Source organism: Pelodiscus sinensis, chromosome 11, assembly GCF_052426305.1.
Source record: "Pelodiscus sinensis isolate ZL-2025 chromosome 11, ASM5242630v1, whole genome shotgun sequence".
NCBI classification, from domain to species: domain Eukaryota; kingdom Metazoa; phylum Chordata; order Testudines; family Trionychidae; genus Pelodiscus; species Pelodiscus sinensis.
The window spans coordinates 8136006-8154124 of record NC_143062.1 but is presented as its reverse complement, the minus strand read 5'-3'; the positions used below and the strand labels follow the sequence as shown (position 1 = coordinate 8154124).

At 59.7% G+C, this 18119-nt stretch overlaps 1 protein-coding gene across 2 annotated transcripts in view; it reads left to right on the top strand.

Annotated features, from left to right (window-relative positions):
- The window catches only part of SEMA3G (semaphorin 3G), a 96192-nt gene that overhangs the window by 16795 nt on the left and 61278 nt on the right, over positions 1 to 18119 (top strand). Inside the window, exon 1 of one of the 2 annotated variants that reach the window (XM_075939491.2) lies at positions 16278 to 16524. The exons of the other annotated variant lie outside the window; for it this stretch is intronic. Coding sequence (XP_075795606.2) covers positions 16410 to 16524 — 115 coding nt within the window. The 5' untranslated portion in view covers positions 16278 to 16409. Of the gene's footprint in view, positions 1 to 16277; positions 16525 to 18119 lie in introns of those variants that run through there. 2 annotated transcript variants of the gene reach the window in all.

Below are 18119 nucleotides of genomic sequence, written 5' to 3'. Positions count from 1 at the left end.
CGTCCATTTCTTGGGTGCGGTTTCCGCCAAAGCATAGGCGTGGCCGAGGGGGAGGTGGGACCCACCTACTGTCTAGCTGCCAAGAGCCAGGCTGGGCTTATTAACCCGGCCCCCGCGGGGGGCTGCTTGCGCTCTGGGCCAGGTTGGGAGCAGTGACTCGGATGGGAAATGCTCCAGATGCCCAGGTCCAGTCACCTGCACCATCTGCTCAGATTCTGGGGTCGGGACCAGTGAGTGCCCGAAGGGAGCGCAGGTTGAGTCAGGCATGCCTGGGAATGCCTGGCTTTTCTCTCGAGTGCTTCCAGGGGTGCCTGACAGACCCTGGCTGCATTCAGTGGGAGCGGGGTCCCTGGTCTCTCTAATTTTTTCCATCCATGTGCAGAATAAATTTATGGACACTGAGGCATGTGTGGATGTGCACCACCCATAGAAACACACGCTGGTGGTGCTCTGCTAATCAGCTGGGCGGCATTTGACTCTCCCCTGGTAGGGGGCTGTATAGCCATGCTCTTCCACTCCCAGGATTTGCTCCCACCTCGGGCTGGTGCAGGGGAACGCTCTGCAGAAAACCAGTTGCTCCCTCACTGCTGATGAATGGAAGCAAGTCCCGGCCTTCCCCTGTTCCACTCCTGGGCTCCCAGTGAGGTTTGTTGGCTCTTCCACACCATCCCACTCAGCCCTGGAGGCTGTGCCCCCCTCCTCCCAGGACTCCCTTCACTTGGCTGCTGCGTGGTGAGCTTCCCAACAGCGTGGCGGCCTGCAGGGACCGGAGCGATCCTGCCGCAGAGGAACGCTGGCCACGTGGGTGACCTAGCTTCACACCCCTGTTCTGCCACAGAGGGCATGCGACCCAGGGCAAGGCACTTTGGGACCGTGGATGCTGCATTTAAACACCGGTGGCTAGCCCGGGGTAGCTGACTATCAAACCGCCATGTGGACATGCAGGCTGCTGCCCAGGATCTGGGACCATCCTCCCTCCTGGGGTTCCAGGCTCCAGTCCACGCCCAGTCATCTGCTCTGCCGCGTCAGCTGAGCCGGGCGTTCCGTTGGTGTGTAGACATCCCCTTGGGCTGATTCCCGAGGTGGGGAGGGCAGACGTAAGCTCTGCTTTGAGCTGGCACCTACAGCATCTCTCCCGACTTCTCCTGCGGCAGCTGGCCACCTGTCCCTCTCCCACCTCGCGTCGCCTGACTCAGTCCTCCGGCCATCACCCGAATGAGTGGGTGACGCGTCACTTGGTTCTGGAACGCGGCCCACCTCCCTTCGTGCTCCAAGTACGAATGTCCATGAAATACCCCCGGACGGCTAGCCCTGGCATCTCCACCAGTGCTTGGTGACCAAGCAGAGGAGCTGCATCTCTGCCCGCCATTATGTTCCTGTCCATGCGAGAGCCAGTGGGATCTGTTTTCCGTCACCAAAATGCCGTGTCTTAGACATCCAGCGGCCTGGAGATGTGGAAGAAAACTCAAAGGCTAATGAGCAGACGTCCTCCCTCGCTCTCCCCTCCCCCAGCGCCTTTCAAGTCCTGTTCAAATTACCGGCCCCCGTCGTGGCTGAAATAACCGTCCTGGCAGCAGGATCAGAGGCGATTTTCACTCCCTCCACACAGCTGTGGTTCTGGGATAGATTACAAAATCAATATTAGGAAACGCAAGAGGAGGAGCAGACCTTCCGAGGACAATCCACCCAGGGCCCGCTCGCTGGCAGGAGCCCGGAGCGCCATCCGTCACCGCTCTCCCAGGGCTGTGTAAGCCAGCCGCCAACCTCGTGCTCCTGTGCTTAGTTTAATTAGGGCTGCTGAAACCCTATAGGGAGGGGAAGGGGCGGGGGTGGGCTGGTATTAATGAGCCTTTTATGAAGTCAGCGGCCTTCTCCTGGCCTGGAGAGCCTGCCCCTGGAGAGGGTGAAGGGTCGAAGAAGGCTGGAGTGTTTCAGGGGAAGGGAAGCGTTCTGGTTTTCTTGCTGACCTTGCTGGCTGGAAGCTTTTAATTATGGCCGCCCCCTCCCTGCGGATCAGCCATCTGGCAGGCAACGGGAGCCAAGGCTGGCCACCTATGGTGACAAATGCGGGCGCTGCCTTCCAGCAACGGCGGGAACGTGGATAGGAGAGAGGGAGACGCATGGATGAGCTAGTGGAAAGGAACAGAGAAGCAGAACTAGACACACAACCACCTATGGGCTGGTTCTGCAAATGCCTCCTCATGGGCATCCCCGCATGGGTCTGTCTCTAGGTCTGTAAGCTCTGTGGGGCAGAGACCCCCCCATCTTTGTGTATAAGGCCAGAAGGGACCTCTAGACCATCTAGTCTGACCTCCTGTGTGACCCAGCCCACAGATTTCACCGTTACTCCTGTATCGAGCCCAATAGCTTGTCCTGGGCCAAAGCAGATCTTCAGCAGCAGAATGGAATCTCCTTGCTCTGTCGTCCTGCAGGGAAATCGGGTCTGAAGAACATCAACCTCCAATTTAGACGTTCCAGTTTGGGTCCCAGTTCAGCTTGGCCCCGTGGTGACCTTCATCCTCTGATGGAAAATGACTAATCCCGCACCCGTCTGCGTCTGGTTTTCAACTCCTAGCTGGAGAGCTCCCAGAATTCCAAACCTCCGGGGTGAGCCAGCCCCCAGGTTCCGGGATCAGGGGCCGGAAGGGGGCAAGGTGCATTTCTCAGGGTGCTGCCTTGCCCTGGGCTGGGTCCTATGGGCGAGTGGGAGAGTGGATGTTGTCTGAGGTTGCACCGAGGGCTGAGCCAAGGTGGCGGCAGCTCCTAGCCACAAGCAACTGTTTTGGGCCCTCGCGTCCTTTGGGCGAGGTGCCTGGTGTTCCTGCCGTGCACTGTGACACCCACAGGTGGCCCTGCAGAGTGGGGGGAGGGACACCACGCTGATGGGGGCCTGGGGAGACGGGGACAGACCGGGACCAAACCAAGTGCAGGAGGGTGGAGGGGTCCGAGTCTGGAGAGGATGGAATTGGCTCTGAATGTTTTTGTGCAGGGGGTGCCCTGGCACAGCGAGTGCCAACCGCTCTCCTCCCCCCCCCCCCCCCAAGAGCTGGCAGGAACTGGCATTTCCTTTGGGTGGGAAATTCTGCCATCTTGGAATGCGCCGCGTCCTCAGAGACGTCAAGGTGCAGCCGCCAGCGCCCCAGGGCAGAGCAGCTTCCTGCCGAAATACCCGGCTCGGACGCAGCTCGGAGGGCAGCAGCAGCCCCTGTGCACTGTAATGCAGCACTGTCAGGCTTTCCTGCCATGGTCTTCTCAGCTCAGGGCTGCTTTGGAGCAGGGCCTGGCTCCTCGCTCTGGTTTGTACAGTGCCTGGCGCGGTGACAGCCTAGGGTTCTCAGGAGGGTGGAAGAGCAAAGAGGGTAAACTGAGGCTCCCATGTCTTGTCATTGAGTGGCTAGCGGCAGCTGTGGTGCCCTGCAGCGGGTGGCACCCAGCTGGCGGACACAGGCTCTGGATTCAGTCTCTCCTACGTTTCCACTCGGGCTACCACCGTGCACGCTCAGGCTGGCTGCTTGTGGGCACGAGGACAGGATGCAGCTGGGTTATGGGGCCAGGAGGAAGAGCTGCTCTGGCCTCTTGAGTCACATCCCAGAGGCCAACCCACCCCTGCACTGCCCCGGTAAGCCTAGAGGTCTCGCCTGGCTCCCCAGCTGCCCTGGGGGGATGACTTAGGAGCCAACGTAACAATCAAGTTCTTTTAAGCCGGTCCTGTAAGCAAAAGCTCCGGGGTGGGGATATGCTGGGGAGAACATCCGCGGCAGGCTTTCAGCCTCAAACACAAACAGAAGGGGCAATCCCACACTGTTGAGTGGGATTTATTAGCTGTGGCAAAGGGAGCATTCGGCACAATGCTGCTGGGGGCGGATGGCTGGGAAAAGCAGCTCCGTGATCAGCGGAATACCGGTTCCACGGCCACATCAATCGTGTTTCCTGGACGACCGGAGATGCCCGATTCCGGTGGCGACGAACTTTGGGAGCCACGTGGAGGCTAGCACTTCAGGATGAGCTGCTGAGATTGGACTCTGGCTGGCAGTCCGACAACTCTTGTGTGCAAACACCCTGGGCCACAAACAGCCCACTGGCATTCTGTGTGTGGCCCACAAGGCGTTTTGTTACCATTGCCCACCCGCGGGGTTGCCAGATTCTGCTGGTTTCTGTCATTTTTTTCTACCGATGTTAGTGACACGTGAAGCCAGGGCATTTGATGTGAGGTGCATTCTGATCACACACCACATTGGATGCAGAGGGAGCGCATAGCTCTCGGTCAATCACAGTGCTGCTCCAGTTCGACCCGCACCCTCCTCACATTCCATGTACGCAAGTGCCGTGAGCAAAATCACCCTATCCCAGGAGACCATCTGGGTCACAACAGTCTTGCAACCCACTGAGACGGAGGAGGGCCACTCGGGCAGCCCGCTCACTCGCCTAGCTTTCCCATCACTGTCTTGGGCAGTCTGGAAAGGGGAAGGGGATGGTTTGTTTGAGTTTTCCTAGCTCTCGAGTCTCCTATCAGGATCAGCCTCCTGGCTGGGCCTGTGTTGTGTAAATATCTTTCACTTCAAATGTTCTGCACCATGTTATGGCTGCAAATGTTCTGGAAACACGTTTTTTCTCTTCCTCGGAGAGTCTTTGTGGCAGGAGAATTATTTAATAGTTTGTTTTAAAAACAGCTGTGGGTTAAGACCCGTCCTGGCTGGTGATCTGGTGTCTAGTCCCGACCTCGTAACGATAAAGCTCGGTGTATAATTTGGAGAAAGTGGCTATAAAACACCTTCAGATTGCCTGTCCTGTGTGAAACCTCGGCTTATACTGTCTCTTAAATGCCCTCCGTGTACATGAGAGCAGCCAGACTGGGTCAGACCAACGGGCCACCCACAGTGGGAGTGAACACAACAGGACATCATCATGTGATCCCTCCCCGGTCATCCATTTCCAGACAGACGCTAGGGACACCATTCCTACTCATCCTGGCTAATAGTCATTAATGGACCTACCTTCCATGAATGTATCTCGCTCTTTTTTGAACTGTTAAAGTCCTGGCCTTCACAACATCCTCTGGCAAGGAGTTCCACAGGTTGACTATGCAATGTGTGAAGAAAAACTTCCTTTTGCTTGTGTTAAACCTGCTACCTATTAATTTTCATTTGGTGACCCCTAGTTCTTATATTTTGGAAACCAGTAAATAATGTTTCCTTATTCCCCTTTTCCAAATGCCATGGTTAAATCACAGAGGGAAGCAGCCGTTGTCACGCTGCTGGGATACGTCGAGGCAGAATGACAGGAAGACGTGAACTAGACACAGAGCAGAGTGACAGCAGGTGGCTCTTTTGAGGCAGAGTTTGTTTGTCTGCACAGTATGTGTCTCGGTGTTAAACCACTGACTCCTCCCTCCTATCCTTTGATCCATAAAGCTGCAAAACTCCTCTCCACGGAACTCGGGCTTTCCTTGGCTGTCGTGTGTCTCTGGCTGTAACTCTGATGATCCTGCCCTGGCGCAGCCCGTGTGGCCACGGTGCGTTGTGTATAGGAATTACACGCAATGGGCAGCCCCAATGTCACAGGGTTGGCTCACTGCTGCGGCGCCTCCTGCTGGTAGCTCTGGGCAATTAGTTCTTTCTCGGCAGCGTCTCCCCCGTTTGCGGTCCACACTGGTGTTCCAGACCTGCATCACTCTCAGACCATGGTACCCTCTTCAGGATGCTGCCCCCCAAGCAGTGCCCACTCTGGGGTGTCTCGCCCCCTTCCGGGGGTATCCGCCGTCCTTCATCTAGCGCCTGCCACTGTGGCCAAGGGCAGCCTCAGTCCAGCCCCTCAGGCCAGGGGCCAGCCACAGCGCTTCCAGGCCACACGCCAAGGCTGTGTCTAGACTGGCAAGTTTTTCCAGAAAATCATCTGCTTTTCCGGGAAAAACTTACCAGATGTCTACACTGGCCGCTTGAATTTCCGGAAAAGCACTGACGATCTCATGTAAAATCATCAGTGCTTTTCCAGAAAAACTATGCTGCTCCCATTTGGGCAAAAGCCTTTTTCTGAAAGACTTTTGCGCCAAAGGGCCAGTGTAGACAGCATAGTACTGTTTTCCGCAAAAAAGCCCCGATCGTGAAAAAGGCGACTGGGGCTTTTTTGCGGAAAACCGCGTCCAGATTGGCCACGGACGCTTTTCCGCAAAAAGTGCTTTTGCGGAAAAGCATCCTGCCAAGCTCGACGCGCTTTTCCGGAAATGCTTTTAACGGAAAACTTTTCCGTTAAAAGCATTTTCAGAAATTCATGCCCGTGTAGACGTAGCCCAATGGTGGCCAAATATGGTGCAAGGAGAAAGGGGGAACCCCTAGGCTCACCTACTACTCTGGGTCCCAACCCCGGGGCCCTCTGGCAGCAGCTTTGCCCTGCCCCTCTCCACTGCCTCTAGTTCCCTGGGCCACTTCCCCTTTGCTCCCTCCTGGCCCTTGTAGCAAGGCCATAGCCTGGTTGGGATCAGGTGGGAGCCTCCCTCTCTATCCCCCCTCGACCTGCCCAGCCCTGCTCTCCCAAAGGTGCTTCTCTGGGAACCAGGTCCTCCACCTTCCCTGGCCAAGGACTAATTGACTCGCCTTGCTGGGCAGCTCCTTATATACAGGGCTGCCCTAGCAAGCTGCACCCTGATTGGCTCCTTAAAAGCCTCTCCCTGATTGGCCAGGGCTTTGCGCAGGTTCCCTCCTACCTGCTTTAACCCCTTCTGGCCGAGTGGGGCAGTGGCCCCACCAAACCCAGGGATGAGAGACGTGCCTACTTCAGCTGTTTGAGGGCGGTTTTTTAATAGCACCCGTCCCTGGAGCCTGCTAGCGAGAGAAATATTTGCAGGGCTGGGCTTTCAGGTGATAAAGGCTTGCCTGATGCGTCTCTGGGGCGCACCGTATCGCGAGGGAGGCGGAGACGCGGAGATTAAAGCCAGAAGGGACCATTAGATCATCCGCTCCGACCTCATTTATCACAGATACATTTCCACATCTGCTGAGCAGGGAGAATTGACCAACTCCTCCGACCGAGACGGGGCGGGGGCGGATAGGGGACGAATGCTGTAATATCCTGCCCTGGCTCCTCGCCCTTTGAGTAGCCACGTCTCCCTGGCTCGGTTACGCCACGGCAGCTGGAACGCTTCAGGGCAGGTGTTTCCCGCAGCGACGTGGGGGGGGTTCCATGGCTGTCGTTGCGCTGTCTCTCCAAGCGGTGGGGGGTAGCGTGACACGCCTGGGGCGGGTGGATCTCCTTTTTAAGGGTGCCCTGGGCCGTGTTCTCCCGTGGTCATGTTCCCTTCCACCCTCGTTTGTAGGGTCACTGGGCTGGCGAGGAAGTGACACGCAGAAGACAGGTGCAGGTCGTAGGCACTCGCAAGCCAGGGCGTCCGAGAAGCTGTAATGCACAAGCGAAGGGACACGTGTGTCTGATTAGATCCGCGAGGTCTCCTCTTTGCTGGTAATAGCAACAGGGCTGCTCGGGGATCATTCCGCAGCTGCCCCAACACCCGCTCCACAGGGCAGGTCCAGAGACTTCCGTCGCACCCGACCGAGGGCTGGGCGTGAGCGCTGCACGGCTTCCTTCCTCCACCCCAAGTCTTGCCCCACGCTGTTGCTGCTCCGCTCGGCCGTGCTCTGGGGCTGCGCGGCAGCCGGCCTGGCCCAGTGCCTTTGGCTGGCTGTGTGGGTCCAATCAGGTGCAGCGATGGGCTTCAGGGAGGTCAGCAGTGAACCGAAACCTGGGGAAATCTTCTCCGATGTTCTGAGCAGCGCTCTCCGCTAGTCCCAGCTGCCTTGGCCTTCTCGCTAGAGCGAAGGTCTTTCTCTGCCCCCTGGCGCAGCTCAGACTTTTATTGTCTACTCTCCCACCCCTCTGAGGCAGGGCAGTCACCCCATTGCAGAGCGGGGGAGCCAAGGAGGTGAAGTGACTAGACGAGGGAGCAGGGACTTGAACGTGGGTCTTGCCCTAACCACTAGGCCACCCTTCCTCATGCACTGACCTCTAGGCCTCCTGATACAAAAGGGGCTTTAGTTGTTCGGTGGTGTCGCTGCTTTCTTGGTAATGCCATCAGCCTGCCTGGGGAGTCAACCCAAAGGCCGTGCCTTTTGGGCAGGGCCAAACTCCAGTGGGAAGGCCTGTGGGGTGAGGAGAGGGGGATGAGCCGGGGCTGGGCGGGGTGGCCGTTACAGGGTCCCTCGGAGAAGGGATTTGGGCTGTTGGAGAGTGCGACTCGTTTTCTTTCCTCGTGGCGAAGGGATGACCTCACGTGGCTGGTTGCCGTGGCGACGATAATATTATTGCCTCCGCCTGGAGATGCTCAAAGGTCGAGAGAAAGGAGGCTCATTAGCGCCGGGTTGTGCCAGCTCCTGCAGCGACCTCGCCCCTCCTGCCTGGCGCGGCTCTGGCACCTCCGGGCTCGGCACGGCCCCGAAGCGCTCGGCGGCCTGCATGGGGCGAGCAGGGCGTCAGAGCCGAGCATCGTTCCCGGGAGCCGGGCACTCCCCGCTCTGACTCCCTGGGCGAGTCCCGGCCCATCTCTGCCTCGCTTTCCCCGAGGCGTGATAGGCACCTTCCTCAGCTCAGGGCAGTGCCCGGAACGGGCCAGGCAGCTGTCGGCCGGCCCTGCAGGGGGAACGGAACAGGCTGCGAGACCCACGGAGGCGAAGGGCGGGAGGACAGGGCTGCTGGGCTCCGGGGCCGGTCTGCGTGCTGCGGCAGCGCCGTCCACCTGCCTTGGCATGGCGTCCCCATTGCTCCTCCTCCTGCCGTCTGCCACCCCGAGAACTACCTCTCCCCACCCTCTTTGGACCCCTCTCGGGGAGCTGGAGGCTGCTACTAAATCCCCCCTCACCCTTCTCTTCTGCAGACTAACCAAGCCCAGCTCCCTCAGCCTCTCCTCGCAGGTCATGTGCCTCCTTTTCCTTGCCCTCTGTTGGACTTTCTCCACAGCCTTTCGGGGGGGAGGGGGGGCAGAACTGGGCACCCCAGGCCTGTATAGAGGGGAATAATCGCTTCTCTAGATCTGCAACGCTCCTACCAATGCTGTGAGCCTTCTTGGAAACGGGCACGCTGTTGACTCGTATCCAGCTTCTCATTCGCTGTATCCCCAGGGCCTTGTCTGCAGAACTGCTGCTTAGCCGGTCGGTCCCCAGCCTGTACCAATGCTTGGGATTCTTCCGTCCCAAGGGCAGGACTCGGCACTTGTCCTTGTTGGCCCAATCTCCAATATGTCTAGGTCACTCTGGCCCAGTAGGTCGCCCTGGAAGGGGGAAAGCTGACCACTGGCTGCGTGGGGTTGCTTTGCCCAAGGCCCGTGTGTGAGCCCAGACCTGTCCCCTGGAGCTTTGCTACTGGGCAGCTGGCATTGCTGTGGGCATGGGCCACGGGTGAAGGCCTAGCTGGGGAAGGCCACTGAAGCCCCGCCCCTTCTACTCAAAGCCACACCCTTTCCCTGAGACCACGCCCCTTCAGAAGTTTCCTCCCCATTCCCAAGCCAAGCCCCGCCCAACCCCAGCTGAGAGCTGGGGCTACCAACCTTTCCCCGCCGCCGAGGAGCCCTGCGGCGCAGCCCCAACGCCGCCCTGGTGGCCAGGGCATGTAGGCAGTTCTGGGAAGGCAATGCCTTCCCTTGCCTCCAGTACCGGCCGCCCATGACCTCCAGCAGTCAAGTCCAGCTCCCCATGGTGGGGTGGTACCAAGGAAATCTAGCCCAGCCCTGGCAGGTGTCTGCACAGATGAAGCCCCTGGCTTCTTGGCCGACCCTCAGCGGGCCCAGAACACCCTCTTGCCGTCGGCTTTGGAACAGCCCTTAATGTACTTGAAGACTGCAATTGTCCCCTCTATCTGCCCCGCCCTCCCCCCCCCCCCCCCCCGGCTGTCTCTTCTCCAGACTAAACAAGCCCTGTCTGGCCCTGCAGTGCAAGCCCCACCCCTGTGGTCATAAGACCCTGGGGAAGCTGGGTCAGTCTCGCACGGTTGCGTCGTGCCCCAGTGCAATCTTTCGGGAGCCTTGAGTTCTGCCTGCTGCCGGGAGGGGGTTGGGCGCTGGCCGCGGGCTGCAGCCAGGTTCTCTTTCCAACCGAGCCGCTCGTTTGGAGCGAGGCTGGTTCCCCGAATGCGGCCATGTTCGTAGAACGCACCGAGGCGAAGGGGCTCGATTCATTGGAACGGGAGGAGGGCTTGGGAGCCGTCCGCCGGGGCTCGGCTAGTGTGACGACTCAGCTGGCTTTCCCGGATACTCGGGGAGGGGACTGAAGTGAAACTACCTAGCAGAGAGAGGATGGTTTTTTGGGGGGGAGAGGGGGAGCAGCTCTGGGCTGGGACAGTGCAGACCTGGGTTCAGTTCCCTCCTCTGCCACAGGCTTCTGATAGGATCCCGGGCAAGATACTTGATGGGGCCGTGCCTCAGTTTCCCCATCTGTCGAAGGGGGATAATGCTCTGTCTATTGAGACGGTCAGGCCTTCTGGGTCATGCCTCGTGCAAGGGAGCCCGGCTCACAGACTGGGTCTTGGTGTGGCTGGAGGTGAGGGTGCTGCCTCTGGCTTCCAGGGCTTATTTTACATAACTACCCCCCCAATGCCTGGGGATGAGTGTTTTTGACGGGGATGAATGCAATCAGCTGTATGGAACAAGCCGCTGAGAGAGCACCAGCCAAGGGGCGGGGAGCCGCTGGCAGAAAGCTCGCTGCGGCTGTCAGGGGGCCCGTACCGTGCCGGGGGTGAGGGAGGGGTGACTCCTGGCAGCACTGCCAACCCGGATGAGGTCATCTCCCTGATGGCAGCTGCAAGGGGCCGGCGGTGCCAAAGCAAGGGGCAGCGCTGGGGCAGGGGGTGACGTGGGAGGCGGAGACCTGCCACGGACAGAGATCTGGCTCCATTCCTGCTGCTGCCTGAATCCAGAGTGGTTGCGGGAAGGGGTGTCGGAGCCTGGCCAGGGAGAGATGTGTGAGCCAGGGTGGAAGAGACAGGAGAGGGCGAGGACGGGGAGAGGGAAAACCTGGGCGAGCGAAGAGGGGCCGACGAGCAGGGCCAGGGAAACGTCTCTGCTGTGGGTGATGTACCCCAGCGCACTAAGGCCCGGATCCTGCCTTGGGGTCGTCTGGCACTGCCGCGATAGAAATCCAGTGCTAGGAGGTGCTAGCTTGTGGGGCCCAGAGAGATCCCTGAGCGCCCAGTGCCCTCTTGCGTAGGAGATTGATGGGGCTGGGCTGGCAGGCTCCGCTGAGCTGTGACCCACGCTCTGCCCTTGCCAGGAAATGTAAGAACATGAAATCGGCCAGACTGGGTCAGACCAAAGGTCTATCTAGTCCACTGTCCTGTCAGACGACAGCGGCCAATGCCAGAGGGAATGAACAGAACAGGGAATCGTGAAGCGATCCCTCCCGTCGCCTGTTCCCAGCTTCTGACAAACAGAGGCTAGGGCCACCTTGCCACCCTGGCTAATAGCCATCGATGGACCTAACCTCCATGAATTTATCTAGTTCTATTTTGAACCCTGTTAAAGTCCTGGTCTTCATAACATCCTCTGGCAAGGAGTTCCACAGGTTGACTGTGCGCTGCGTGAAGAAAAACTTCCTTTGGTTTGTTTTAAGCCTGCTACCAATTCATTTCCTGGGGTGACTCCTTGTTCTTGTGTTACAGGAGCACGTAAATCACTTTTCCTGATTCACTTTCTCCACATGGGTCATGATTTTATAGCCCTCGATACTCTCCCCAAGGTCCCCTTTTTTCCAAGCAAGGTCCCCTTGCTTGTGCCTGGCGTCCTGCCTGCAGCTGGCAGCGTGAAGGAGACGCTGCCGGTGCAGGAGGGGAGACAGGCGGGTTTGGGAGGTCCCCCAGTGGCGCAGAGCAAACGGCGCCCCGGACGCAGGAGCCAGCTGGGAAAGGAAGCAGCAGGAGACGGCGTAAGGGGCTGATCTTTCCCCACCCGAGGCTGAGTCTTGCCCAATGCAGATCGCTGGGAAAGGGGGGGGGGGCTGACGGGCTGTAGGCCCAGACCTCCAAGGTGGGGGGGGGGGCGGGTTGACACATGCCAAACCCCAGTCTGCCGGAGGCGCCAGAGCTGGCTGGATCTGCCTGGCTGGGAGGGCAGGAGGGAGGGGCACCGGCAGGGCTGTGGGGAGGCCCACAGCTGGACTGCGAGCGGTGTGGCTGCAGGGCCTTGTAGGGGGCTCAGGGCGGGATCATCCAGGCATTGCTGCAGGGCTGGGAAGCTGGAATGGGGAGGGGTCGCTGTGGGGCCGGGGGGGGCAAGAGCACTGGGGCTGGAAGGTGCCCAGTCCACGGAGGCCGGCCCGAGCAGCTGTTGTGGGACTCTCGACAGAAGGGATGCCCAAGGGGGCGGGGGGCAGGCACTGGAGCCGGGAGGGACCCCCTGCTGCCAGGCCGGGGAAAGCAGGGCCGAGCACAGCTCCCTGCTTGTTACGTGCCGGGCCGCGAGTCCTGGTCTCGGAGCCTCTCGCGCTTCCTTACCCAGAGTCCCCAGGGGCCGGGGAGCGCCCGGCTGCAGCTTGGCATCTCTGCTGCCAAGGCTGCATGGGCCGGGCCCGGGGCTCTGAGCTCCCCTCCTCCAGCCCTGTCAGCGCTCGGCAGCCGGGGCCCGGCGGGAAGGAGGGGCAGATTTGGAGGCTGGGGGGTTTCTGTGGCTTGGCAGGCCCAGCCGGGGACTGGGGACTTGTTAACGTGCCCCGAGCTTTTGGCAAGCGCGGAGATTGAGATGGGCGTGGGGGGAGGACGGGATGGGAGGCGAGGAGATGAAGGGAGGGGTGTGAGAAATGGGCTGGGGAGATGGTGTGAAGGGGGTAGAGAGCGATCGGGAGGGAGGAGAGGCGGAGAAAGCAAATGGAAAGAAAGATCAGGGAAGCGGGGGAAGGAGAGGAAAATGGAGGTGGAGAGGAAAGGCTCGGAGGTCTAGCACCTACCTTCCCCTCCCAAGGGTGGCCACGCCCTTTGCCGACGGAGTCCAAATGCAGCCACTTCTTGGGCAGAGCACAGCAGCCAGTGAAACTCTCCTGCAACATGGCCCTTGAGGGCAGGCCAAGACGTGGTCGTGGAAACTCCTGGGAGATGTGGGGTGGCCCCAGTGGTAATTGTTGGAGTTGGGATTGGGGCTGGAACAGAGGAGTGGCTACCAGCCCGTGCCGAGTTGCCACTCCCTGGCGGGAGAGCAGCAGTGGCGTGGCGTGGCCGGCCCGAGTGGCCACCCCCAGCCTCCTCAGGGCTCTCATTCCTTCGGCTGCCTGCGCGTGCGAGGACACAGCTGGCGGCCCTTGCCAGTGGCGCTGGGCCTGCCGGCTCCCCGCCACACGGCGCTGACGGTATCGGTCGCAGCCCCTGGTGCTGCTGGTAAATTGCACCGCGGTGGAGGAAAGTCGGGCAGGCCGGGCCGGGGCGAGACCTGCCAGGAGGAGGCTGGGAGGGGAAGTGTCTTCAGCGCCCATGTCCTGCAGGGCCAGAGGTGCCCCCAGCCTCCAAGGAACCCACTTGCCCCTCCTTGGCAGCTCTGCCAGCTACGCCGGCTCTGGCCCAAAGGCTGGGGGCTGCCAAGGCGGGACAGGCTATCTCCCCGTTGCTTGCGGACGTGGCGCGCTCTGGGCTGCCGGGCGGACCAAAGGGAACGGGCTTTGGCCTAGGTCTCTTCCACCTCTCCTTTCCCCGCTGCAGGCAAAGCCTCTCTCCTCTCCCTGGACTCCTCCCCTGGGCTTCTGGGGCAAGGCCTGAACTAATTGGATTCAATTAGCACTCCCTCCTGCCCTCCCCCGCGGTAATTGATTGCATGAGGGCCCTCCGGCGCTGCCTCGGCCAGCTGGCCAAAGCGTTTTCTCCGCTCTTCCAGGCCTGAAAGGACGTGCCCGAGAGGGGGATCCTCGCCGCCCTGGCCCCCCGTGGGGGGAATTCACTCTACCGAGTGGGCATGGGGCTGACCTGCCAAAGGGGCCCCGGGCAGCGCGATCCCCAGACTTTAGGGGGCTTGGTGCTGAGACCCGGGTTGTATCTAATGCACATGACAAGCAGCGTGGTAATGCTTTGCTCGGAGCGCCCGCTGCCTCAGAGCCCTTTACTGATGGTAATGGACAGACTGGAGACTGGTGTTCCTGCTCCCTGTTTTTATGAGGGGGAAATTGAGGCACAGAGCAATGACTGAGGCCTCACAAAGAGTCAGTAGCAGGCTAAATCCCAGCAATCCTGAGCAATGTTTCCTCTGATTGTGTCCACCCATGCATGGAGTAAATTTTGTTATGTGCACCAAGGCATGTGCAGAGGTGCACCACCAGTAGAAACACATGCCGTGTGCGCTCTGCTAGTCAGTAGAGCAGCATTTGACTGTCTCCTGGGTAGCCGCCCGAGCTCTCAGCTTACAGTGAACACTGGCCCTGAGTCCCAGTCCTCTGGCTTCACCATGTGGATTGTTTTAAAACAGGGACCAGCCCAGCACTTCTGCACCCCAGAAACCCGTCCAGAGGTGAGCTCTTAGCTTAAGGGCTGGATAGCATCCCCCTTCCAAACTGCTGAGTGCCTCCCCAGCTCCGTGGCTCCATTCTTCCTTCACCCTAGCGGTGTCTACGTCTGGGTTTAGGTCGGCTTCCTAACGTTGAATAGGGTGTGACGTTGAATAGGGTGTGACATTTGTCACGGCACTACACCATCACTGGTACCTGCCCCTTCTTGCCAAGGGATTCAAGGATGTATCCCATCCCTGATTAAATTGTCCTTTCTCTTAAATTTTCCTTGCCAGCAATACTGTTTGTTTACTCTTTGCACTTCATTGGGTCAGCGACTGGAACTATAATGGTCAGTTTCATATTATGTTTCTACTCAGTTTCACTTTGTGTTTCTCCTACAAGACTGTGGCTGTTTGGGGTTTCTAGCTTTGTGGGGGAAGTTGTTGCTATAGGATGCAAAACAAAACACTTGAATTCCATGTAGTGTGTGGAGAAAATGCCCTTGAATATACCCCCCCCTTTTTTTTTAAGACTAGGGCTTGTAAATATCTCCATACCTGCAAGGAACTGACTAACTCAGTCACCTGGTTGGTTTCGTTCACTGGTGTGTGATTTATATAGAGGAATGGTAGGGTATTTAGAGGGATGGGCCAAAGGATGCGGGAATAGAAGTGAGGGATTGTTAAACTGAGAGATGAGGCAGCCACATGGTGGAATGTGACCCAGAGAGAGAGGAATTTAAGGAGTGGGTGATCTGTTGTGCTTGGCAGAAAGGCTGTGTTGCCAGCTGTTAGGTTTTCATGGGAGTCTTGCATGTGGTTTTTTCTCTGAGCTTCAGATCCTGGAGTCGTGGGGTTTGGGGCGAATGTCAAGTTTTCATCTAATAAAAGAAGTCACCGGCTGGTTCCCTGTGACCAGCTTGCCCACGGTGGGTGTATGTTGTACCCGGTCCCCCTGGGCCTCCCGGCCTTGTCTTTGGACTTTGCGCTCTTTAGGGGAGTGGGTCTTGCTGCTTCTGTAGGAAAGTGCCCCCGTAGCACACTGACTTCAGCAGGAGAGGGGAGAGCTCAGCATCGGAGAAATCCACCCAGGTCTGAGGATTCTCGTATTGGACACCCAGGAGTCGCCCGCGCAGGCTCCTTTGGAAAAGAGTGGCGTTAGTCACTCGCGCCAGGTGCCACGGCGAGCGGAGAAGGCTTGTACTTGACAACGGAGAGTCAGTGGCAAAGCTGGGCTAGCGGAAGGTGCTTATCACGGTCGCCTGGCACTTGGGAGACCCATACTCTGCCACCGATGTCCTGGCTGGCCTCAGGCAAGTCACTTAGTCTTGGTGGCCCAGTTGTAAAAGGGCGAGGAGCCCTGCCCTGCCTCACAGGGCCCAAGGCTATCAGTGACATGTTCAGAGGCTGCAGTGACTGGGGCCATATTAGATATATTAGAACTTTTTCCTCATTCTGGGGGAAAGAAATCTGCCGACCCTCCCCCCTAGCTCATTCTTTCCCCCCGCTGTCTCCTTTTCCAGGAAGAAATGTGTCTTCCAGGGCCCGCTGGGTTGCGGCTTGGCTGACGGGTCCGCACTGGAGATGAGGGAAGAAATCTGCCTTTTATTTTACTGCTCTCCACGCCAAGGACCAAATCTTCCTCAGGGGTAACCGCCCGGATCCAGCGGTGTTCCAGCAGGGACTAATTCGCCCCCACTGCCTCAGCCAACTCGGTAGGGGAGAGCACAGAAGCGGCAGAGAATTCAGGGCCGGGGAGGCGCAGCAGCTGCTTGGGAAGGCGGGTCTCCCCATCCCCTTGCAAGGCGCTGGGTGGAGCCCTGCCTGTATAAAGCTTCCGAGCAGACTGTGCGGAGCCAGCTGCTTGTGGCAGGCTGGCTGGGGAGTGCAGGCTGGCCAGCTGGGAGCTTCGCAGCTGGAAGGCGTGGAGGGCGGAAAGGCATCCCGTCGAGTCCCAGGCCGGAGGCAGAGCAGCATGGAGCGAGCCTGCCTCTCCCAGCTCCTGGCAACCTGCTGGCTCTTCTGGAGTCTCCTCGCCAGGTGCCAAGGCGCCAAGGGGGGCGTGCCCAGACTCCGCTTGGCTTACAAAGGTAGGGGTGGGGGGGCTGGAGGCACGAGGGTGCCGGGATGCTAGAGACAAGGGGGGTCGGGCGCGCTCTTCCCCGCCCCACAGTGGGGCTCTGGCTCCGCGCCCCAGCAGGTCTCTCCCCAGCAGGGGTGGGTCTTATAAGAGATGTTGTCTCCCTTGCTTGGGGGGCGGGTTGCTGAGCACTGGAGGGGGCTGAGGATTGAACCTTGAAAGCTGCATGGGGCTGCCCCACATTTCACCTGGCGCTAGCCGGCTTTCTGGGCTTGTGCCAGGCTCTGGACTGTGCCCCGGGCTGATTCGAGCCATGCCCAGCACCTCGGGGAGGGCGGATCGCTGGCACGGGGGGACCAGTGCCCGCTGGAGGTGGGGATGGGTCTGCAGGGCAGGGAAGGTGGAAGGAGAAGAGCTGGTGTGATCAAGGGGGAGCATTTCACTATCGTCCCTTGGCTCTCCACCCCCTCTCGGCTGCGGAGGACAGAGTGAGGGTGCCGGCAATTAACTCCTTCCCTGCTCCCGCGAGGTGTACACTGTGTGCCTGCCTGCTTAGCCCCGCACAGCCCTGGCGCTGCACCGGCGTGTGTGTCCACTCCTCTCCGCCCCACTGAGTCGGACATGTGGGCCGGCCCCTCGCAGGGCTGCCTGGAATGGGAACGAAGCGAGTTGGGGGAACATCGTGTTCTCCTGTAGCAGCAGTGGGCAGGGCCCTACCTGTCCCCAGGCACGGCCCGGCAGGTTTTCCTTGGCCCCAGACTGCCCAGGGGTCTATCTCGGGCTAAACTGGTAGGCAGAGGCCAACTGTGATGGCAACTGATTGCGGGCCGCCCCGGTGCCCTGCCAGACCCCCTCTCTCCAGGTACCGTGGCTGCTCCGGGCGGCTTCACCCTCTTACTCCCGCCAGCCCGGAACGTGATCAAAGTGAGCCAGGCTGTGTCTCCACATGGGGACAGAACCAGTCTGCCCGGGTGCAGCCAGCACCCCCTTGTGGCCAGTGTCTGGCACTGCAGCCGGAGCCGCCCCGGTGCCTCCTGAAGGCGCAGGAAGAGTGCTGCTCCCTTGGCTGGTACGCCTGAGAAGGGCCCGCGGGGCTGACACCACGTCCTCCGCCTGCATTCCCCTTGATCTGCATCCCTGGGAGACTGGGCTCAGAAACCGCTGGGGCTGACTCCCTCTGGCCATCGGAGACGCTCCCTCCTTGGGCCGGGGCCGGGGCCGGAAATGCCTCAGGCAGCCACGCCGTGGAGTTCTGCCAGCCTGCCTTGTCCGGCTCCTCGCCCCGTCAGGCAGCGCGGCGTGTGTGGGGTCGGAGGGCTAGGCGGGCCTGGATTTTTCCCCTTTGGTTCTCCAGGCCTGCTCCTCGTAAATCCAGCTCCTCTGGACTCCGGGAGCAGGCCCCGGGTGGCGGTTCGGGGGCACTTAGGGGTACGTGGTACCTGCAAAGGGGTGTCATAGAATCGTAGAATCCTAGAACGCTAGAACTGGCAGGGACCTCGAGAGGCGTCCAGTCCAGTCTCCTGCCCCCCTGGCAGGACCAAGCACCGTCCAGCCCATCCCTGACAGGTGTGTCCAACCTGCTCTTCAATCTCTCCAGGCATGGAG